Genomic DNA, 25,234 nt, shown 5'->3' with positions numbered 1-25,234 from the left:
TATTAAGTTGGAGTCAGTTCTTACAGGAATTCGATATTAAAATACAACATGTAAAGGGGAGTGAGAATGTAATCGCTGATTGTTTATCCAGATGTTAATTTGAAAGTGTATCTGTATTATTCTTGTGGTTAAGACCACTTCAGTAATATGTTAAGCTCTGTAATTCAGTAATGTGCTTTATTAGTTAATTTTCACCCTGGTGAAAATTCCCAGAAGGATGGGGGTGTTATGAGGAATGAACAGACCTGATGGACAATGGGATGCAGAGTTAACCATTCCCAACCCCCCTCCCCGAGAACTATGAACTATTGCTGTTGCTATGCTGCTCATGAGAGAGAGATAAAGCCCAGGCAAGAACATCTGCTACAGAAAACAGGGGGAGAGAGACTGTTGATTTACTGTATTTTGACTCTACTTTGCACGTTAACATTCCTCAGGAGTCAGCAGGAGTGGCCTGATTTGATGGATAGCTAAGACCCCGTGAGTGGGGATAAAAGACAGGTCTGGAGTGGACACTGACTGAGTGTTGGGAACCCACAGAAAGGCGGGGGCTTCGGAGACCGAACCAGGAGATCAGTCAGTAAAGCTCACAGTGTTACAGTAGGGCCGGTGGGGACTTGTGTGTGTGTCCACTCATGCCAGAGTGACGAGTCCACCACAGAAGAATGGTCTAGCTGAAGAACAGAGGGGTCATAACTGAATGGCCACAATGACACGACAGATTAAGAAAGCCACAAAAGGTTTGCCTGCCGCAGTTGTTGCTGTTACATCTCGCTCGCTCTCTCTCTCTCTCCAATGATTTCAATACAACAACCATAACTACCTCAGCATTTATGACCGGAACGCTATACTTTCCTATGACAATTCATTTACCCCTAGACATCAATAGAGCTTGTTTATTATTGATTATTATTATTCCTACACCTTTAGGTTTATTACTGCTAACTTGTTTTATATGTATATTTGCATTTTTGATATTGTATTGTGTAGTTTACTAATAAACACCTTTAGTTTGGTACCACCAGACTGCAACGGATTCTTCTTTCTCTGCTGGTCAGACACCCAGTTACGGGGTATGTAACAAGAAGAAGGAGCAAAGTCAGATTATAGCTCCTTAAAACTAGTTGCTTTGGGTTGTTCATTGATTGTACCAATATGTGTGCCTTGAGTCATTGTCGCTCTTTTCACTCCCAGCAGCACCAGCACCAGCAGCTGAAGCTGAGGCTCCATCAGGAGGTGGTAAGTAGAAAATTGTGCAGGTGACGTTTTCATTTTGCTCTTTGGAAATTGCCTTGCACTGTATAATATAAATTTGCCTCAACATACAATCATACAGACAACTGCAAAGAGGCATAGCTGAAAGAGCTAAAATTTTGTGTTTATTTATACTGAATTATAAATACAAGAGATGTTGGAAATCCAGAGCCACACACATGTACAAAATGCTGGTGGAACTCAGCAGGTCAGGCAACAGATATAGAGAGGAATAAACTGTCAGTGTTTCAGACAGAGATGCTTCATCAGGACTAATATTAGCTGCTCTCTGTGAACATTTCAAAAGAATACACCTCATGGTCTTTTTGCCCCTGGAGGAATGCAGCAGGTCACTGGAGGGGAATGGATGGCTGATGCTTCAGGGCAACACCCTTCATCAGAACTGTCTACTTCCCTCCACAGATGCTGCCTGACTTGTTGAGCTCCTCCACCATTTTAGGTTTATTTTGCCTCAAATTCCAGTAACCTCAGTCTTTTGTGTCTCCATCAGCAGTCTTGAATCTGGTTCAGGAAGCTGTGTGTCAAAGGCCACAAAGATTTTAATTGATAATTTAGAGGTCGAGAGTCTCCCTAGCTTCCTTGAACAATATTTAGTCTTCAATTAACAATGAGTGTCTCATAGATCTGTTGTATCAGAGCTCCTGTCTTAACTAAAAATTACGTGTAAAAGTTAGAGCCGTCTCGGAGAGGGACACCTGTTCAACACTATTTATATCCTTTCCATTTCATCAAGCTTGTGGCGACCCACTTTCTGCGCAGGCGAACTGGCTCACAAATAGCCAGCCTACGGGGAGAGACCTTGGTAATGCACCTCTGACATCATTCCTGCCCGGAGAGGGCGGGCGCTGGGGATTAAATGCCAGCACCGCGAAGTTTGAATAAACTTGTCTCAAAACGACTTACCGACTGCGTGTCATCTCTAGCTCTGTATGTAGTACATCGTTACATTGGTGACCCCGACGGTCCAAACGGGATTTGGACCAAAGATGACCGACTCTTCATCTGTTCATGCAGTTGTGCTAAAACTGCCGACTTTCTGGACGCTGCGACCACATGTGTGGTTTAGCCAAGCAGAAGCCCAGTTCCAGATTCAGCAGATATCCTCTGATTCCACGTATTCACGGACCACAAACCATTGACCTTCGCGTTCACAAAGGTGCCCGATCCCTGGTCGGCTCACCAGCAGCGACATCTGTCCTACGTATCCGAGTACACGATGGACATCCAGCATGTCTCGGGAAAGGACAACGTCGTGGCGGATGCACTCTTCAGACCAGCTGTTCAGGCCCTGTCCCTGGGGGTGGACTATGCAGCACTGGCGGAGGCGCAGCAGGCAGATGACAAGATGCCCATCTACAGGATCGCAGTCTCGGGTTTGCAGCTGCAGGACTTTCTCATAGGCCCAGGTGAGAGGACCCTCCTGTGCGACGTGGCTACTGACTAACTTCGCCCCATCGTCCCGGCAGCCTGGAGGCGGTGAGTTTTGACTCCATACACGGTTTGGCACACCCATCTATCAGGACAACCATCCAGCGGGTCTCCAGCATGTTCGCTTGGCACAGACTTTGCAAGCAGGTCAGTGAATGGGCCAGAACGTGCGCACAGTGCCAAACAGCCAAAGTGCAGTGGCACACTAAAGCCCCACTGCAGCAGTTCGAACCCACCCGCCAGAGGTTCGACCACATTCATGTGGATATTGTGGGCCCCCTACCAGTGTCCCGAGGAGCGCGGTACCTCTTAACTATGGTAGACCGGTTCACGAGGTGGCCAGAGGTGGTCCCGCTCACCGACACATCTGCCGATTCCTGCGCCTGAGCACTGATTGCAACCTGGGTAGCACGTTTCGGGGTACCGGACCACATTACCTCCAACAGAGACGCCCAGTTCACCTCCAGCCTGTAGTCGGCTGTGGCCAGCCTGTTGGGAACACACCTACACCACACTATTGCCTACCACCCACAGTCAAACGGACTAGTGGAGCGCTTCCACCGTCACTTGAAGTCGGCTCTCATGGCCCGCCTGAGGGGACCTTACAGGGTGGACGAGCTTCCCTGGGTCCTGCTTGGAATTTGCACAGCACCCAAAGAGGATCAGCATGCCTCGTCGACCGAGTTGGTGTACGGCGCACCCCTGGTCGTCCCGGGAGAGTTCATACCAGCCCCAAGGGGGCAAGAGGAAGAACCTGCAGCAGTCCTGGACAGACTACACGAAAGGTTCGGCAACCTGGCCCCCATGCCGACTTCATAGCACGGACGGATCCCGACCCATGTACCCAAAGACCTGCAGGACTGTAAGTTTGTGTTTGTATGAAGGGGCGGACACCGGGCACCGCTACACCGGCCGTACGAGGGACCATTCAAGGTGATCAACAACAATGGGTTCACGTCCGTTCTGGACGTTGGGGGGGAAAGAGGAGGGTTTCATGGTGGACCGATTCAAACCAGCCCAAGTAGACTTGGCGCAGCCGGTCGAGGTTCGGGCACTGCGGCGCAGAGGCAGATCCAGACTGTGGACATTGGAGGGGGGGTGGGGGTTGTGTGGCGACCCACTTTCTTTGCAGGCGAACCGACTCACAAATAGCCAGGAGAGACTTCGGTAATGCACCTCTGACGTCATTTCCGCCCGGAGAGGGCGGGCGCTAGGGATTAAATGCCAGCGCCGCAAAGTTTGAATAAACTTGTCTCGAAACGACTTACCAACTGCGTGTCATTTCTAGCTCTGTATGTAGTACATCGCTACAAGCTTTTATTTATTTTGTAGTCAAATAATTTAAATTACAGAAGAGCAGAGAAATAAATGGACTTTGACTGAAAAAATTAGAATTCTGTGCCTGTATTTGCTGTAATAGCTGCTCACTGGGAGTGATAGTCTCAAAAAAAATGTTTAAGTGAAGCTGTCCATTCTTATGTGTTAGGAGTGCAAAATGTGGACACTTATAGTTTGTTCACGAAGTCCCGTGTGCATCAGCTGTTAGAATTCTTGCACCAAAAACAAACTCCTGGATGAACTCAGTAGGTCAGGCAACATCCGTGGAGGGAATTGGATGGCCGATGTTTCAGGCCATGACCCTTCATCTGGATTTTGCATCTTTGGAATGTGGGTGAAAACTGGGGCACCTGAAGAAATCCCACACTATCACGGGGAGAACGTGCAGTCAGCAGTTGAATTGAACCCAGGTCGTTGGCACCATAAAAATGTTACACTACCGTGCTATCCCAATGGGATGGAAAAGGCCTTGAGGGACATGGGACAAATGCAGGGAAATAGAATTAGCTCCGATAAACATTTTGGTTAGTAGCATGGTCGAACTGGGCTGGTGGGCCTGTGTAACTCTGGCTCTGTGACTCTATGCCTCTAGCTCAGGGGCTCAACTCCAATATGGAGGCTTAATGGTATTGGTTCATGGCATAAAAAGTGTTGGAAACCCCTGCCTAGCTATTGGATTCCCATGTTCAGTATCAGATACATCAGCACACCATCTTTGATGCTTGTGTTTCAAATCTCAGCTTTTAAAGGGTTTTTATTTTACAAATTCAAATAAATGATCTGTTCTCCACATTTCTTACTTAAAAAGTTGACCACAAAATATGTCAGATGAAATGAGATTACAATGATTTTGTTCCTGTTTGTTCTGATACATTCATGTAATTTTTATTTAAGGCAGAAGCTCTGGTACAGCTGTTCAGTGGTGACATATCAAAGAGAAGTCTGCAGCATTGATGAGGGGTCTTGATCCAAAACGTTGACTGTTTATTCCTCTTGCTAGATGCTGCCTGGCCTACTGAGTTTCTCCAGCATTTTCTGTGTGTTTTGTTTGGGAGAATGTGTCTTCAGAGTATGTCCTCAATGTGAGTGAGAGCTGGTTACACCAGATGATACATCAGTCCTCCCGTGCAATGGAATTGGGCTGCTTGCCAGTGGGAAGGACTCTGAAAAGTAGTCAGGGTCCATCAAACAACCATTATTGTCTGGGTAAGAATTTAATGAATGGTTGGTAAGATGACATACCTATTACTTCTAAAAATTGCTTGCCATATTTCTGCTTCACATCAGTAACTACACTTCAAAAATACTTCAGCACCGGAAAGGTGCTTTGAGATGCCTTAAGTAGTTGGAGAAGCAATTATGTATATTATTGAAATCTTCATAATTGAATAACATTGTTATGGATGCACTGTCACAGCAGATTTAATGAGAAAACTCACCATCATCTTCTTGGTGTAGTTATAAACTCCTTCAGTAGTTCTAGCCTTTTTTTGGGTCTCACAGCCCAGGAAGAATCTGAAAATGGTCATTTTGGAAAAGGTATTGGAGAATTATTAACAATTGTAGAATTATAACCTAGCCACAGTTAAGAGCTTCAGTAAGTATAGATGTTGTCAAAATTTAAGTTTTTGTGTACTGATCTTTTCTTTTATTATCAGAAAATGCAAGTTGTAGTGATACAACCCTGGCTCAGAAACGTAAGTTTATAAATGAGGTAGAGCCTGAAAACATTATTATTGACAATTAATCACAGTCAAGATTATTTAATACACAACAATAATGAATGTAGGCAAGGTTTGCTGAAAATTTACTTTGTCCTTACCCATTGCTCCACTGGTAGAACCTCCTTGGTTGCTTTAAATCTTATTTGAACCACAATCCTTTCCACAAATTCTTTCCATATAATTCCAAGAGGTGAGGTTATAGAGATTCCACATCATCTCACTGATCTTTGTAAGTTTTACCTCAGTGAAGATGTAAGGATTAAGTGTAACATTCAATTAAACTTCAGTTAAGAGAAGTTTGGATAGGTAAACGGATGAGAGGGGTATAAGGGCTGTGGTCTGAGTGCCATTAGATGGGACTGGGCAGACAACCAGGTTGGCATTAACTTTACGGGTTGAAAGGCCTGTTTCTGTGAAGCAGGAACTCAGCAACTGAGGACTAAGGAGCTGTTGATGGACCTGAGGAGGGCTAAGGCACCAGTGACCCGTGTTTCCATCCAAGGGGTCAGTGTGGACATGGTGGAGGATTACAAATAGCTGGGGATACGAATTGACAATAAACTGGACTGGTCAAAGAACACTGAGGCTGTCTACAAGAAGGGTCAGAGCCGTCTCTATTTCCTGAGGAGACTGAGGTCCTTTAACATCTGCCGGACAATGCTGAGGATGTTCTACGAGGCTGTGGTGGCCAGTGCTATCATGTTTGCTGTTGTGTGCTGGGGCAGCAGGCTGAGGGTAGCAGACACCAACAGAATCAACAAACTCATTCGTAAGACCAGTGATGTTGTGGATGTGGAATTGGGCTCTCTGACGGTGGTGTCTGAAAAGAGGATGCTGTCCAAGTTGCATGCTATCTTGGACAATGTCTCCTATCCACTCCATAATGTACTGGTTAGGCACAGGAGTACATTCAGCCAGAGACTCATTCCACCGAGATGTAACACTGAGCGTCATAGGAAATCATTCCTACCTGTGGCCATCAAACTTTACAACTCCTCCCTTGGAGTGTCAGACACCTGAGCCAATAGGCTGATCCTGGACTTATTTCCACTTGGCACGATTAACTTATTATTATTTAAATACTTATGGTTTTATATTGCTATGTTTCTTCACTATTCTTGGTGCGGTTGTAATGTAACCCAATTTCCCTCGGGATCAATAAATTATGTCTGTCTGTCTGTCAACTTGTGTAGCATCTATGAAGGGGGATAAACTGTTGAGGTTTTGGGCCTAGACCTTTCATCAGGATTTGAAAGGAAGAGGGCAGAAGCTAGAATAAGAAGGCAGACGGAAGGGGAAAGAGCACAAGCTGATAGGTGATAGTTGAGACCATTTGATGGGGAAGGTGGGTTAGTAGGGAAGGGGGATGAAGTAAGAAGCTGGGATATGATAGGTGTAAGAGGTAAGGGGCTGTAGAAGAAGAAATCTGATAGAAGACGACAGTGGATCATGGAAGAATGGGAAGTAGAAGGGAAAACCAGTGGGAGCAGATGGACAAGTGAAGAGGCAAGAGAGGAACCAGAATGGGAAATGGAAAAAGAGCAAAGGATGGAGGGAGGAGTAATTACCAGATGTTAGAGAAATTGAGTCTACTCAGACTTTGGAATATGAAGTGTTGATCATCCAACCAGAGTGTGGCCTCATTGTGGCAGTAGAGGAGGCCATGGATTGACATATCAAAATGGGAGGCCAAATTGAAATGGGAGGCCACCGGAAAATCCGGCCTGTTTCTGTTCTATAGTAGTCTATGATTCTATGATGAAGGCAGCAGGACATGTCGATTGTATTTTGGTGCACTTACTGTACAACTTATCTTCACAAATCTGCTCCATTTACAATGTACATAAATCCCAATACAGCATGCAACTCCCAAACAAAGTACAGAATAGTCTAGAGCAGCAGTTCCCAACCTGGTATTGGTCCATGGCATAAAAAAAGGTTGGGAACCCCTGGCCTAGAGAGAGGGGATATTGCCAGTCTTTGACTCTGGACCACACTTGGATGATGACACCAAATTCAAATCTCCATCTTTGTTTAACTATAAGTTTATACAAACCTTGCCACAAAACAAGGGAATTCAAAGAAAGCCTGAACTTAATTACATGAGTTTGGCATGGTCTGGATGGACCGAAGGGCCTGTTTTTGTGTTGTAGTGTTCTATGACTAAGTAAAATATCATGGTACCGCAGTAACTTAAAATAATTGGAATGCACAGCAGTCATGGTGTAAGGTTAGTGACCTGAGATATTACATCCATTGCTTCACAAGCACTGGCTGGCCTGCTGAGTATTTCAAGCATTTTCTGTCTTTATCATTTCATACAATGCTCATCCTTAATTGTAATTCAATAGGTTTCAATGAGGTCACCCCTCATTCTCCTGAATTCCAGTGAATACAGGCCCAGAGCCATCAAATGTTCTTCATAGGACATGCCAATCTATCCTGGAATCATTTTCGTGAACCTCTTTTGAACCATCCCGAGTTTCAGAGGCCAACACTGCTCTACATGATATACTGTATGTGTGTATGTAACACACATATATATAATTAAATAAACAGTGCAAAACATGACTGTGTAACTAGGCACAGCTTAAATGCCATCTATAAATTTGCCATTGACACAATTGTTATTGGCAGAATTTCAGATAGTGACTAGGAGTGAGATAGATTGGGTTTGAGTGGTGTCACAACAACCTTGCACTCAACACCAGCAAGACCAAAGAATTGATTGTGGACTTCAGGAAGGGGTGTTGAGAGAACACACCAGACCTCACCAAGGAGTCAGCGGTGGAAAGGGTGAACAATTTAAAGTTCTGGGTGTCAACTTCTTGGAGGATCTACCTTCGGTCCAATATTGGTGCAATCATGAAGAGGTCACGCCAGTGCCCATATTTCATTAGGAGATTTTGTATGTCACCAAAAACTCTAGTAAATTTCTACAGATGTACCATAGAGAGCATTCTAACTGTTTGCATCACAGTGTGGTGTGGTGTGCCAATACACAGGATTAGTAAAAGCTGCAGAGGGCTGTAAACTTAGTCAGCTCCATTATAATACAACTCTCCCCATCATCGAGGTCATCTTCAAAAGGCAGTTCCTCAAGAAGGCAGTATCATGATGAAGGACCCTCACCAACCAGACATGCCCTCTTCTCATCACCACCATCAGGGAGGAGGTACAGGAGCCTCAAGACCCACACTCAATGTTTTAGGAACAGTTCCTTCCCCCTCCGTTATCAGATTTCTGAATGGTCCATGATCTCGCAAACACTACCTGACTAATCCTCTTTTGCACTACTGTCTATTTAGTATTGAAACTTACAGTAGTTTATTGGGGCTGAACAAATTTCATGACTTACCTTAGTAACGATAGTTCTAATTCTGATTAATTATCAGAATCAGGTTTAATATCACAGGCATGTGTCATGAAATCTCTTCTTTTGCAGCAGTAGTGCATAATAATATCAAAACTACATATTACAATATGAAAACAATTTATATAGACATACAAACACACACATAGTTATTAAATTAATTAAGTATTACAACAATTATTATATAATAATTGAGTATTTCCTGTTAGGAATGTAAATTCCTTTATGTGGCCCTAGAATACCTGGAACATATCAGTGCTGATTGTATGTTACTCGTCAGCAGTGAATGCTTTGAGGGGGGCATGGTTATTTTGGAGAAATGGTAGAAAGAGGTGCTGATTAAAACCTAGTGACATCATAACTGGTTATAGCTCACAATTCTAGCCTCCATTCCTGATGACCATGGATTGAACTTGCACAGAGGTGCCTCATGTGTTGGACCACATAATTTTATGGGCGCAACAGTCTTATCAGCTGACTGCTGCACCGTAACAGACATCGAGAATGTACAGTGAGAGGCTCTCAGGGACTGGAGGTCCTGGTGGGATGTGTAATAGGCAAGGGTTTTCTTTCCCTATCGAGGACTCATAGATGAAGCTTTACCTACCTTCATATGGGAATCAGACAATGATGAGGGTAAAGTTACAATGATACAGAGAGGAGCCAGAAACTGGAAGTTGTCAGTTATTGTGTTTCAGAGCCAGCATGGCCACCACGATGGGCAGAAATGATGTCCTCCTGTGCGGTAGCCATTATGTTATTATTAATCTGGAGAAGTGAAGTGATTCATTATCAGCTATTACTGTCTGGTCTGGTGCAGCATTCTCCCACAGTATACAAAAGCGACAGTGAGCTGTCAGGTCAGCAGTAAAGGTCATTGTCTGCAGTCTACCATCACTGCAGGACTTAGAAACATAGAAAACCTACAGTACAATACAGGCCCTTCAGCCCACAAAGTTGTGCTGAACATATCCCTACCTTAAAATTACTAGAGTTACCCATAGCCCTCTATTTTTCTAAGCTCCATGTACCTATCCAAAAGTCTCTTAAAAGACCCTATCGTATCCTGGACTCGTATGTCCGGAAGCAAGCAGGAAAATCATTGCAGACACTACTCATCCAGAAAAATTCCTTTCCCGAAAGCTCCTTTTTGCAAAGCAAAAAAGTGATGTTAAAACAAAAAAACACCACACCATCTTAAAAATTTCTCCCCACAAGTGGTTAATCTGATCAACAATTCTTGTTGGCCACCACCCTCCAATCTATTACCTCAGTCAATTCAGTACAATGTAAACCACTTTTACATTGTAAGTGCATGATAGCATTTATGTGTATATATATGCACATTTTATTCCATATTCGTACTTGTTAGCCTTCATTAGTCGGGGATTGAGTTCAAAAGCCTCGAGGTAATGTTGCAGCTCTATAAAACCCTGGTTAGAGCACAATTAGAATACAGTGTTCCATTCTACCCACTCCTCTACCTATCTTTGTATCATCGGCAAACTTAGCCACAAATCCATTAATACTGTAGTCCAAATTATTGACATACATTGTAAAAAGCAGCAGTCCCAACACCAACCCCTGTGGAACTCCACTGGTAACCAGCAGCCAGCCAGATTATGATCCCTTTATTCTCACTCTGTTTTCTGCCGACCAGCCAATGCTCCAGCCATGCTGTAATTCCACAGGCTCTTATCTTGCTAAGCAGCCTCATATGCGGCACCTTGTCAAAGGCCTTCTGAAAATCCAAATACACCACGTCTACTGCATCTCCTTTGTCTACCCTTCTTGTAATTTCTTCAAAAAATGGCAGTAGGTTTGTCAGGCAGGATTTTCCTTTCAGGAAACCATGCTGGCTTTGGCTTGTCATGTGCCTCCAGGTACACTGTAATCTCATCCCTAACAATCGATTCCAACAACTTTCTAACCACTGATGTCAGGCTAACAGGTCTGTAGTTTCCTTTCTGCTGCCTCCCCCCCGTCTTAAATAGCAGATTAACATTTGCAATTTTCCAGTCACCCAGTACAATGCCAGAATCTATCGATTCTTGAAAGATCATCGTTAATGCCTCCACAATCTCTCCAGCTACTTCCTTCAGAACCCGAGGGTGATAAGACATAAATAGAGTGGACAGCCAGAGACTCTTACCCAGGACAGAAATGGCTAATATGAAGTCATAATTTTAAGGTGATTTTAGGAAAGTATAAGGGGACATTGGATGATATTTTAATACACAGAGTGGTGGGTGTGTGTATTGCCCTGCCGGGGTGATGATAGAGGCAGATACATCTTGGACAAAAGAAAAGTGGAGGACTATGTGGGTAGAAAGGTTTAGATTGATCTGGAAATAGGTTAGAAGGTCAGCACAACATCATGGGTGAAAGGTCCTGTCTGTGCTGTAATGTTCTATGTTTGATGTTTTCTTATGTAAGGTTTGTTCTCATACCTCCTTTTCTCTGTTAACAGAAGTGGCTCTGCAAGAACTTCAGCAGCAACTAGGTAAGTTTCTAGAAAATGGTTGCAATACAAGAATAGTGTTCAATGACTAATTCTCTGCTAAGGTAAACATCTTACTACTGTTATTCTGTGTCAACAGAGAGGTTGCAACATGGTGAATTGTCAGAAGAAGAAAAAGGTGAATTTAACCCTGGAGAAACCTTGGTTTAAGAGTATGAGATGCAAAGTATTATAGCGCACCTATGGATCGTATTTCTGGGTCATATGAATTAAAAATGTGATGTGTTTCAAAATATATAATGCATAAAGTGGAACATTGCAAATAAACGAGTGAATTAGAACACACAAGAATGCAGGGGCGTGAGTAGGCCACCTGGCCCTTCAAGCCTGTGTTCTATTTGATGAGCCTTAGAGTAGTTTATAAGAATATGATTCAGAGGGAGTTCACGAGAATGATAGTGGGTATGAAGAGGTTACCATATGAGGAGCATTTGATGCTCCTGGACCTGTACTCACTGGAGTTTAGAATACTGAAATTGAAACCTATTGAATATTGAAAGGCCTAGATAGAGCAGATGTGGAGAGGATGCTTCCATTGTTGGGAGAATGTAGAACCTGTGGGCACAGCCTCAGAGCACAAGAATGTCTCTTTAGAACGGAAATGAGGAGGAATTTCTTTAGCCAGAGGGTGATAAGGCCATAAGACATAGGAGCAGAATTAGGCCATTCAGCCCATCGAGTCTGCTCTGCCATTCCATCATGGCTGACCCCAGATCCCACTCAACCTCATACCTGCCTTCTCACCATATCCTTTGCTGACCTGACCAATTAGGAAACGATCAGCTTCTGCCTTTAATATACCCGCGATCTTGGCCTCCACCGCAGTCAGAGCAGTCCACAGATTAATTACTCTCTGGCTAAAAAATCCCTCCTTACCCCTGTTTTAAAAAGTCGCTCCTTGATTTTGAGGCTGTGCCCTTTAGTTCTGAATACCTCTGCCATAGGAATCATCCTCATCACATCCAACCAATCTAGTCCTTTCAACATTCGGTAGTTTCAATGAGATCTCCTGCATTCTTCTAAATTCCAGTGAGTATAGGCCCAAAGCTGCCAAACACTCCTCATACGTTAAAGTCTTTATTTCCAGAATCATCCTTATGAACGTCCTCTGGACTCTCTCCAATGACATCACTTCCTTTCTGAGATATAGGGCCCAAAACTTGACAATACTCCCAAGTGCAGCCTGACTAGTGCCTTATAAATCTACAGCTCTACCTCCTTGCTTTTATATTATATTCTCCTTGAAATAAATGCCATAATCACATTTGCCTTATTTACCACAGACTCGACCTGTAAATTAACCTTATCGGAGTCTTGCACAAGGATTCCCAAGTCCCTCTGCAACTCTGATGTTTGAACCGTCTCCCCATTTAAATACTAGTCTGCTGTATTGTTCCTTTTATCAAAATGCATTATCGTACATTTCCCGACACTGGGTTCCATCTGCCACTTTTCGTCCATTCTTCCAATTTGTCTAAGTCCTCATTGGCACTACCTATACCTCCACCTATCTTTGTATTATTTGCAAACTTTGCCACAAAGACATCAATTCCATTATCTAAATCATTGACAAACAACATGAAAGGTAGCAGTCTCAGCACTGACCCCTGGGGTGCACTAGTCACTGGCAGCCAACCAGAAAAATTTCCTTTTATTCCCACTCACTGCCTCCTGCCTGTCAGCCATTCCACTATCCATGCCAGTACCTCTCCTGTAACGCCATAGGATTTTATCTTGTTAAGCAGCCTCATGTATGGCACCTTGTCAAATCCCTTCTGAAAATCCAAGTAAATGAAATCCACTGCCTCTCCTTTGTCCACCCTGCTTGTTACTTCCTCGAAGAACTCGTAACAGATTTGTTAGGCAAGATTTCCCTTCACAGAAACCATGCTAACTTTGACTTATTTTATCATTAGTCTCCAAGTACCCCGAAACCTCATCCTTAATAATAGACTCAACACTCCTAACCATTGAGGTTAGGCTATAACTGGCCTATAATTTCCTTTCTTTTGCCTTCCTCTCTTAAAGAGTGAAGTGACATTTGCAATCTTCCAGTCCTCTGGGATCATGCCAGACACAAGTGATACTTCAAAAATCATGAACAATGTATCTGTTACCTCTTCAGCAACCTCTCTCGGGACTCTGGGAGGTAGTCTGTCTGATCTAGGTGACCTATCCACCTTAAGACCTTTGAATTTGCCTTGCACTTTTTCCCTTTGTAATGGCTCTCACCCCTGCTCCCTGACACTCACAGACCTCTGGCACACTGTTGGTGTCTTCCGCAGTGTAGACTGATGCAAAGTGCCCATTAAGTTCATCTGCCAATTTTTTTTCTGCCCGTTATTATCTCAGCTGCATCATTTTCAAGTGGTCCAATATCATCTCTCACCTCCCTTTTACTCTTTATATAGCTGAAAACACTTTTGATATCCTGCCTTATGTTATTAGTTTGCCCTCATATTTAATCTTTTCCCTTCTTATAGCTTTTTAGTTGCCTTTTGTTGGATTTTAAAAGCTTCCCAATCATCCAACTTCCCACTCACTTTTGCTATCTTATTTGTCCTTTTTTGGCTTTTATGCAGTCCTTAACTTACCTTGTCAGCCAGGGTTGACTATTCTGAACATTTGAGAACTTCTCTGGGACATATCTACCCTGCAACTTGTGAACTATTCCCAGAAATTTCAGCCATCTCTGCTGTGCCGTCATCTCCACCAGTAACCTCCTCCAATCCACCTAGACAAGCTCCTCTCTCATGCCTCTGTAAATCCCTTCATTCCATTGTGATACTGATACATGTGAGTTATGCTTCTCCCTCTCAAATTGCAGTATGAAATCAATCATATTATAATTACTGCCTGTTAAGAGTTCCTTTATATTAAGCTCCCTAATAAGATCTAGGCTATTACATAACACTCAATTTAAGATAGCCTTTCCCCAAATAAGCTCAAACACAAGTTACTCTAAAAAAACCATCTTATAGGCATTCAACAAATTCCCTGTTTTGCGATCTGCCACCAACCTGATTTTCCCAATCCCCTTGCATGTTGAAATCACCATTACAATTGTGTCATTACTCTTATTACATGCCTTTTCCAGCTCCCTTTGCAATCTCAACCCCACATCTTGGCTACTATTTGGAGGCCCATGTATGATTCCTATAATGATTTCTTTATATGCCAGCAGTTTCTTAACTCCACCCACAAAGATTCAACATTCTCTGACCCTATGTCACCTCTTTTCTAAAGATGTAGTTCCACCTCTTACCAATAGAGCCACACCACCGTTATGTCTTCCTGCCTGTCGTTTTGATACAAAGTTTATCCTTTGATGTTGAACTTCCAACTATGACCTTCTTTCAGTCATGGCTCAGTGATGTCAACAACGTCATAACAACCAATCTCTAATTGTGCCACAAGGTTATCCACCTTATTCTGAATGCTACACTCATCTAAATACAACACCCTCAGTCCTGCATTCTTCGGTCTTTTGAGTTTTGCCTTTGTATTTAACTGTACTCTGTCTGCATTTGTACCCACTTATTGGCTTATTCCTCTTTACATTCGTGTTACCTCCATCTTGTAAACCTGCTGGTTCATCCTCAGCTCTATCATACTGGTTACCATCCCCTGCCATATTAGTTTAAGCCACTTCCAACAGCTCTAGCAAACCTGTCTGCAAGAATTTTGGTTCCCCTTGGTTTCAAGTGTAACCCATCCCTTTGTTACAGGTCCCACCTGCCCCAGAAGAGGTCCCAATTATCCTGAAGTCTGAATCCCTGCCCCCTGCTCCAATTCTTCAGCTACACAATTTATCTGCCATCTCACTGTCGTGTGGCACAGGCAACAATCCTGAGGTGATTGAACTGTGGAATTCATTGCTGAAGATGGCTGTGGAGGCCAAGTCAGTGTGCATATTTGAATTGGAGATTGATAGGTTCTTGATTAGTCAGGGTGCTAAAGGTGACAGGGAGAAGGCAAAAGAATGGGGTTGTGAGAAATAATAATCAGCCATGATGGAATGGCAGAGCAGATTCAATAGGCCAAATAGCCTAATGCTACCCTATGTCTTGTGCTTTTATGATCAAAGGCAAAGAGTCACAACCTTCTGAGAAGCACAATTTCTATATATCTGTGTTTTAAATGACCAGGTTGAGACCTTTGTTCAGGACTGCAAAGAAAGTGAGGAGATATTTGGTATAAAAAGATAGAGGGCAGGGGTGGAGCAGGAGCTGGCAGTTGATGGCTAGTTCTGATGAAGGGTCTCGGCCTGAAACATTGACTCTAGTTTCCTTCAACACATTGCCTGACCTGCCGACTTCATCCAGCATCTTGTATATGAAGCTAGGGAAGATCTACTTCATGTCCTGTACAACCTGCTAAGTGGGGCGGAATCAGAACAGATACAGCAATTCAAAACTGAGCACATTGAGCTACAAAAGATCACAACTGATGAGTGTTCCTCTGATTGTAAGACTGGTACCAATGGAACCTCACACATCTAGTTCTTGGTTGTGTGCTGTAATTAGTTAGTGTTGGGGTTAGAGCAGCACTTTAGTACAGTACCAGTGACCCGGGTTCAATTCCTGTCATTGTCTCTAAAGGGGTCTGTACATTCTCCCCTTAAATGTGTGGATTCCCTCCCTGGTTAATACAATGTGGGCTGTTATGTTGGTGCCAGAAGCATGAGGACATTTGTGGGCTGCCTCCGGTACATCCACAGACTGTTGGCTGTTGACCCAAACCTCACATTTCACTGCATGTTTCAATGTTACAATGTATATGTGACAAATAAGGCTAATCTCCTTAAGTTTCTCTTTATATATTTAGTAAGATTTCAAAATGTAAGGAAATATACCTTCAATACTATTTACAATTTCTCATATAATGATGGGAAAATCTTTACACTTGGGCTGAGTTAGGACGAATAACATTGGTTTCACAAGGGACCATCTCAAAAAATGGAGAAACTGGCTATTTTCTCATGATCCTCAGTGGTATTATCTTTGCTGGCTACTCCACCATCAATATCCTTAAGGTCATGACTGATTAGAAACTTGACTTCAATACCTTTCAATGTCAAAATCAATTTATTATCCAAGTACATACATGTCACATGTTACCAAATACTACTCTGAGATTAATTTACTTGCACAGGAAAAAAATAAGAAATACAATAGACGTTAATGAAAAACTATACAGAAATAAAGACTGATAACCAACCAATGTGCAAATAAAATAAATACTGAGGACATGTGTCTTTGAAAGTGAGTCTGTAGGCTGTAGAATTAGTTCAGAGTAGTGGTGAGTAAAGTTATCCACTCCAGTTAAGGAGCTTGGTGATTGTAGGGTAAAGATTTATTCCTTAACTTGAGTGAGACCTAAGGCTCCTGGACCTTCTGTCTGATGGGTGTAGTGACAAGAGGGCATGGCCAGATGATGGAGGTCACTGTTGGTAGATGAAGCTTTCTTGTGGCAGAGTTTTATATAAATATATTCATTGGTGAGAGTGCTTGTCTGTGATGGATTGGGTTGTGACCACCATTTTCTGCAGCCTTTTCAATCCCTGGGCCTCAGTGTTTCCACACCAGGCTGGGATGCACCCAGTTAGGATACTCTCCACTGCGCAGTTATAGAAATTTGCAAAGTTTTTGGTGACAGGCTGAATCTATACAAACTTCTAAGAAAGCAGAGACACTGCTGTGCCTTTTTTGTAATGGCACGTTTGTGCTAGTCCTAGGACAGATGCTCTGATATGGTAATACCAAAGAATTTAAAGCAAACATGTGAGCTCACAATCACCGCCCCGAAAATTCCACTTGTGTTTCATGACATTGAGTGACGGATGTAGTGTAATAACTTTCTGATTAGGAAGGGTGTTAAAGGTTACAGTGAGAAGTCAGGAGAATGAGGTTGATAATAAATCAGTCATGATGGAATGGTGGAGCAGACTTGATGGGCTGAGTGGCCTAATTTTGCTCCTACGACTTATGGTCTTAAGGACTAAAGCCAAATCCTTGGCCATGCTGCCTGACAAAGCTGTGACAATACCAGTACACAATTGGCAATCCTGTACTTCTCTGATATGGATAATACAATTTCAATTCTGCATTTTGTATAGTTATTCAAATTCCTAACTGTGACAATGCGATTTGAATTTGTATCCTTGGTCAGTGGTCCAGCACTTTGGATGTCTGTTCATTAATGTAACTAGTAGTTACATTACTGCGCTGTGTCTCTAAATAAATAAATAGAAAGCTACTCTGCAAAGAGAAGAGTCAGTCCTTCATTACAGAGCTCCACCCACAATAGTGAGCTTCAGAATTTTCACTGCTACTTGTAAAATTTTATATTCAACTGATGTCAACTTGAAAAAATTTAACTGAACGCATTGAATGTTATAAGATGATTAAAAATTGTATCTTTTAAATATTTGGTGATACTTCTGATGCGGAAAGTTTGAAACCTGTCTTTGTTTTCTTTTAATAGAGAGGTTGTTAAGTGAAGAGAGGATGCTGAAGGAAAGTAAGGGTTATTTTTTTTCTATTTATTCCAGTTAATTGTTTACAGAAGGTAACTTTAATTTTGATATTTGTTTTTTTACATACTGTAAGATTTGTGAGAATAATTAAGTGTTTGAGTGAAGAGTGTTTGAGAGAATTTTTTACTATTTTACTATTCTCTCAATTGTTGAACTGAGAGACGCAGGTAGCTAAGGTTTTAATGAATTAGATTTTGAAGGTTTTTCCACAAAGAATTTATTAGTTTTTTTGATAAAAGTAGTTGAGGACCTGAATTATAGGGTAAGGTTGAATAGGTAACTTTATTCTATGAAGCGTAGGAGAATGAGGGGAGATTTGGTAGAGCAATACCAAATTATAAAGGGTAAAAATAGTATAAATACAAGTTGGCTCTTTCCACTGAGGTTGGGTGAGATTACAGTTAATTAGAAGTCATGAGTTAAGGGTGAAAGGTGAAATATTTGAGATCATGAGAGGGAACTTTACTCAGAGGGTGGTGAGAGTCTAGAATGTACTGTTCAAATGTTTATTTTCTATCATTTCCCATGAATTGTATTAGTATCTTCTATGTGCCACAGACTACAGGGTGTATGTAATCATGATCAGTGCATTTCTTGAGATTCTCCTCTAACCATGTGAGTGAGATGAGGCTGTGAATTTCAATAAGAAATTTCTTTCCATAGAGCAATAGTAATTCCGCTTGGATATTGTCTACTCGAAGGGCCTCTTTGTTGTCCATTTGGTACATGGCCTCTATTCAGTGTTTCATTTCTGTCCTTGAGGAAAAGCCTCTGGCTGTCCACACTACCTATGACTTATCATGTACACCTCTAAAAAGTTGCTTTTCATCCTCCTTGGCTCCAAGGAGAAAAGTCTTATCTTGCTCAACCTATCAAAGACATGGTCTCTAATCCAAGCAACATCCTGGTAAATATCCTCTGCACCCACATCCTTTCTATAATGCAGCAACCGAAACTGAACATAGTACTCTAAGTTTGTGCTAACCAGGTTTTATAGAGCTGTAACATTACCTCTTGACTTTTGAACACAATCCCCCAACTAATTTAGGCTAACACATCATATACCATATGTTTGCCATGTCATGGTGTCAAAATCTGTCACAGTATGTCAGTTCCCCATTGACCTTAATTCTGTATTTGATTAAAGATTGGCATGAAATTGATGTAGAAAAAGAAAGAGGGTTAATGTTTCAGGTCTAAGTCCCTCTGTTATCCTTGAGAGGACCTAGCCTTCCTTTAACTATCCTCTTGCTCCTCATGAGATATAAGAGCAGAATTAGGCCATTTGGCCCATCAAGTCTGCTCTGCCTTTTCATCATGGCTGATCCATTTCCCACTTAGCCCCAATCTGCCTCCGTCTCCCCACATCCCTTCATGCCTTCATACCCTGGCTAATGTTGGTTTTTTTGGATTTTGCTTAATCTTACTGACCAAGTAAGATGGTCATATTTCATGACCCCCTTTACCCATCCTAATTCCTTGTTTTGGGTGGCAGGGTGGAGATACACTTGCTAAAGGAGGTGTAAGGTTTTCTCTTCTACCGCTAGCCTGCAGGTCACCTTTGTGCAAGGAGTAGCACCTGATTTAGGGTCACGTGAAGTCATGGGAGCAGGTGGTGGATTGTCACATGAGCAGCTGGTGCATATCACAAGTCCTGGTTATGCAAACCCTGACAGTAGGCAGACACTCACTGAAGAGTATAGATAATGACTGAGGTCACCTGCCTTGTAAAGACACTGCCCAGAAGAAGGCAATGGCAAACCACTTCAGTAGAAAAATTCGCCAAGAGCAATCATGGTCATGGGACCATGATCACCAACTCATATAACACAGCACATGATGATGATGATGAATTCCTTGTTTAAGGTTTCTCTAGTTTCCTTTTCTATTTCTCAAGGTAATTTCAGCTTCCTAAACATTAGTTAAGATTCTATTTTTTCCCAGACATTATCTTTCATTCTTGCACGGACGTGTTACTTCTGAACTCAAACTTATTGGCTTTGAACTGACACCCACATGTCAGTCATAGATTTAACCCCAGACAGCCATTCCCAATCTACTCTCTCCAATTTTAGCCCAAGACTTAGTAATTAGTCTTCCCCCAATTTAGCACAGTTGTCTAATCACCAGTCTAACTTTACCCACAGCTACCTTAAAATAATATGAATTATACAAAATTATGAAGGTTTTGATTGGAGAAAGGCTAACTGTGAGGAAATGTGAAAGGAGTTAGAAGAAGTAGTTTGGGACAATTTGTTTTATGGGAAGGATGTAATAGAGAAATAGAGGTCATTAAAGGTGAAATTTTGAGGGTACCGAATCTTTATGTTCCTGTTAGGTTGAAAGGAAAGGTTAAAAGTTTGAGAGAGCCATGGTTTTCAAGGAATATTAGAAACTTGGTTTGGAAAAAGAGAGAGATCTACAATAAATATAGGCAGCATTGAGTAAATGAGGTGCTCGAGGAATATAAAGAATGTAAAAAGAATCTTAAGAAAGAAATTAGAAAAGTTAAAAGGAGATATGAGGTTGCTTTGGCAAGTAAGGTGAAAATAAATCCAAAGGGTTTCTACAGTTATGTTAATAGCAAAAGGATAGTGAAGGATAAAATTGGTCCCTTAGAGAATCAGAGTGGACAGCTATGTGTGGAGCCGAAAGAGATGGGGGAGATTTTGAACAATTTTTCTTTGGTATTCACTAAGGAGAAGGATATTGAATTGTGTAAGGTAAGGGAAACAAGTAGGGAAGTTATGGAAACTATGATGATTAAAGAATAGGAAGTACTGGAGCTTTTAAAGAATATGAAAATGGATAAGTCTCCAGGTCCTGACAGGATATTCCCTCGGACCTTGAGGGAAGTTAGTGTAATAATAGCAGGGGTTCTGACAGAAATATTTCAAATGTCATTAGAGACGGGGATGTTTCCGGAGGATTGGCGTATTGCTCATGTGGTTCCATTGTTTAAAAAGGGTTCTAAGAGTAAACCTAGCAATTATCGGCCAATTATGTAAGTTTGACGTCAGTGGTGGGTAAATTAATGGAAAGTATTCTTAGAGGTGGTATATATAATTATCTGGATAGACAGGGTCTGATTAGGAGCAGTCAACATGGATTTGTGTGTGGAAGGTCATGTTTAACAAATCTTATTGAATTTTTTGAAGAGGTTACTAGGAAAGTTGACGAGAGTAAAGCAGTGGATGTTGTCTATATGGATTTCAGTAAGGCCTTTGACAAGGTTCCATACGGAAGGTTGGTTAGGAAGGTTCAATCGTTAAGTATTAATATTGAAGTAGTGAAATGGATTCAACAGTGGCTGGATGGAAGATGCCAGAGAGTAGTGGTGGATAACTGTTTGTCAGGTTGGAGGCCGGTGACTAGTGGTGTGCCTCAGGGATCTGCACTGGGTCCAATGTTGTTTGTTATATACATTAATGATCTGGATGATGGGGTGGTAAATTGGATTAGTAAGTATGCAGATGATACTAAGATAGGTGGCGTTGTGGATAATGAAGTAGGTTTTCAAAGCTTGCAGAGAGATTTAGGCCAGTTGGAAGAGTGGGCTGAGCAATGGCAGATGGAGTTTAATGCTGATGTGTGAGGTGTTACATTTTGGTAGGACTAATCAAAATAGGACATACATGGTAAATGGTAGGGCATTGAAGAATGCGGTAGAACTGAGTGATCTAGGAATAATCTAGGATAGGGTGGTGAAAAAAGCTTTTGGTATGTTGGCCTTTATAAATCAGAGCATTGAGTATAGGAGTTGGGATGTAATGTTAAATTTGTACAAGGCATTGGTGAGGCCAAATTTGGAGTATTGTGTACAGTTCTGGTCACTGAATTATAGGAAAGATGTCAACAAAATAGAGAGAGTACAGAGGAGATTTACTAAAATGTTACCTGGGTTTCAGCACCTAAGTTACAGAGAAAGGTTGAACAAGTTAGGTCTTTATTCTTTGGAGCATAGAAGGTTGAGGGGTGACTTGATAGAGGTATTTAAAATTATGAGGGGTATAGATAGAGTTGATGTGGATAGGCTTTTTCCATTGAGAGTAGGGGAGATTCAAACAGGAGGACATGAGTTGAGAGTTAAGGGGCAAAAGTTTAGGGGTAACACGAGGGGGAACTTCTTTACTCAGAGAGTGGTAGCTGTGTGGAACAAGCTTCCAGTAGAAGTGGTAGAGGCAGGTTCGATTTTGTCACTTAAAAAAAATTGGATAGATATATGGACAGGAAAGGAATGGAGGTTTACGGGCTGAGTGCGGGTCAGTGGGACTTGGTGAGAGTAACCGTTCGGCATGGACTAGAAGGGCCGAGATGGCCTGTTTCCGTGCTGTAATTGTTACGTAGTTGTTATATAGACAAGGTATATGCAAGCAGACTTTTTCCACTGAGGTTGGGTGGGACTACAACCAGAGGTCATGGGTTAAGGGTGAAAGGTGATATTTTAAAAGAGGAACATGAGGGGAAACTTCAAGCCAAGTCAAGTCAAGTCACTTTCATTGTTATTTCGACCATAACTGCTGATACAATACATAGTAAAAATGAGACAACGTCTTTCAGAACCATCGTGTTACATGACACAATACAAAAACTAGACTGAACTACGTAAAAAGAAACAACACAGAGAAAGCTACACTAGACTACAGACCTACACAGGACTGCGTAAAGTGCACAAAAGCAGTGCAGGCATTACAATAAATAACAAACAGGACAATAGGGCAAAGTGTCAGTCCAGGCTCTGGGTATTGAGGAGTCTGATAGCTTGGGGGAAGAAACTTACATAGTCTGGTCCTGAGAGCCCAAATGCTTTGGAGCCTTTTCCCAGACATCAGGAGGGAGAAGAGTTTGTATGAGGGGTGTGTGGGGTCCTTCATAATGCTGTTTCCTTTGTGGATACAGCGTGTGGTGTAAATGTCCGTGATGACGGGAAGAGAGACCCCAATGATCTTCTCAGCTGACCTCACTATCCGTTGCAGGGTCTTGCAATCCGAGATGGTGCTATTTCCGAACCAGGAAGTGATGCAGCTGCTCAGGATGCTCTTAATACAACCCCTGTAGAATGTGTTGAGGATGGGGGGTGGGAGATGGACTTTCCTCAGCCTTCGCAGAAAGTAGAGACGCTGCTGGGCTTTCTTTGCTATGGAGCTGGTGTTGAGGGATCAGGTGAGATTCTCCGTCAGGTGAACACCAAGAAATTTGGTGCTCTTAACGATCTCTACCGAGGAGCCATCGATGTTCAGCAGAGAGTGGTCACTCCATCCCTCCTGAAGTCAATAACCATCTCTTTCGTTTTGTTCACATTCAGAGACTCAGGTGGTCAAGAGACTGTGGAATGAGCTGCCAGCAAAAATGGTGCATGCCAGCTCAATTTCAATGTTTAAGTGGAGTTTGGATAGGTACATGGATGGTAGGGATATGGAAGGCAATGGTCAACGGGAGTAGGCAGTTTAAATGGTTTGGCATGGACTAGATGGGCCAAAGGACTTTTGTCTGCTGTACATTTCTATGATTCTATGAATTATGTAATAATTGGTAACGATATACATTTATATTTCTTGCAGAGAATTCTTTAACAATCTGTACCATGGATTAATTACTGATATTATCACATTGCTACTTTGATTACTGTGTTCAGTTTATATTTGCCATAGTTTGCAATAACTGTCCTACAACCTCCATAGTTGTGTTGTGATACTCAAGGATTTGGGCTAGATTGCTTTTTTGAGACTGTGTTGTACTACTATGTAACTACAAGTGCCTTATACTGTGTGTGATTGTTGGTATTGTGTTTTGCACCTTGGCCCTGGAGGAAGGGTGTTTTTGTTAGCTATATTCATATATGGTTGAATGACAATTAAATTTGAACTTGAACTTGTTAACACAAGCAACTCATTTCCAGGTATGTTTTGAGGTACATGTAATAAATAAATAAATGTAATAAATAAATCTGAATCTGAATCTAAAATATCTTAACTGTTTCATAACCAGAGATGGAAAAACAAAGAGACCGGAAAGGAACGTGTCGTCTTCCTCCACCACCACCACCAGAACAGAGAAGCGTGGAAGGTAGAATGTGATGGGTTAATAGTTAACCATATTGAGGTGGTTAACGTGGCAGGTTGAGCAACTGAGCCCTGAGCTGCTGTTGCTTAGTGTACATAAAAATTCTAAATTTGTAGAAAACAGAAAATGTACTTAACGGTGAGCCCAGTGGCAAACAAGGAAACGAATGCATGAAAATCTGACATAGCAGAAGAATGGCCATTTCTAACTTGTCTTTAATAACTCTCGATGGCAATGAAGTATTTTTGAAGTGTAGTTACTGTTGTAATATAGGGAAGTGTGCAGCTTGTCCCAGAACGGCAGTGGGAGTGCCTTTCACAAGCCCATGGTGAAAGAGCTTCATAGACAATTTAATACTTCTGAAATGTCAGAGGGTATAAACTGTGAAAGCAAGTTATACACAACAAGGTATCTAAAGCAACCAATAATGAGCAGGCAATCCACGGTAGTGATGTGGGTTGAGAAATAAATATGAGCAGACACAATTTGCTGTGAGGTTGGTTATGATCACTTGCAGGTTCTTCATGATCATGTTCAACCATTTTAGTTTGTCCTACCCCCATTATCTGTTACCTCAGTCACTGCAGTGCACTCTAAACACTTTAAACTACTTTTTATAATGTTGTTTATATTGTAAGTATAAGCTGATCTTATTCCATATCCATACTTTGTAACTTCTAGCTTAATACTTTTACATAATTCTTTATTCTTTGTAATTGTTGAATGTTGTTTGTGTTACATGTTGTGCCCTGACCACCACAACATGGCAAATTCCTAATACATTTTTGATTTATTTAGAGATACAGCACAGAATAGGCCCTTCCAGCCCTCCGAACCGTGCCGCCTGATTAACCCTAACTGAATCACAGGACAATTTACAATGACTGATTAACCTACTAACTGGTATATCATTGGACTATGGGAGGAAATTGGAGCACCCGGAGAGAACCTATGCATTTTAAGCGGAGATTCCT

At 42.0% G+C, this 25,234-nt stretch overlaps 1 protein-coding gene across 1 annotated transcript in view; it reads left to right on the top strand.

The window, feature by feature from the left end:
• Positions 1 to 11,519: 11,519 nt before the first annotated feature.
• LOC132394957 (spermatogenesis-associated protein 21-like) overlaps positions 11,520 to 25,234 on the top strand; it is a 37,112-nt gene continuing 23,397 nt past the window's right edge. The window contains exons 1-4 of the mRNA XM_059971304.1: positions 11,520 to 11,641; positions 11,739 to 11,777; positions 18,146 to 18,181; positions 24,186 to 24,263. Of these exons, the coding sequence (XP_059827287.1) occupies positions 11,551 to 11,641; positions 11,739 to 11,777; positions 18,146 to 18,181; positions 24,186 to 24,263 (244 nt within the window). The 5' untranslated portion in view covers positions 11,520 to 11,550. The remainder of the gene's footprint in view (positions 11,642 to 11,738; positions 11,778 to 18,145; positions 18,182 to 24,185; positions 24,264 to 25,234) is intronic.

Source organism: Hypanus sabinus, chromosome 6, assembly GCF_030144855.1.
Source record: "Hypanus sabinus isolate sHypSab1 chromosome 6, sHypSab1.hap1, whole genome shotgun sequence".
Taxonomy (NCBI): domain Eukaryota; kingdom Metazoa; phylum Chordata; class Chondrichthyes; order Myliobatiformes; family Dasyatidae; genus Hypanus; species Hypanus sabinus.
This window is presented reverse-complemented; position numbering and strand designations above follow the sequence as displayed.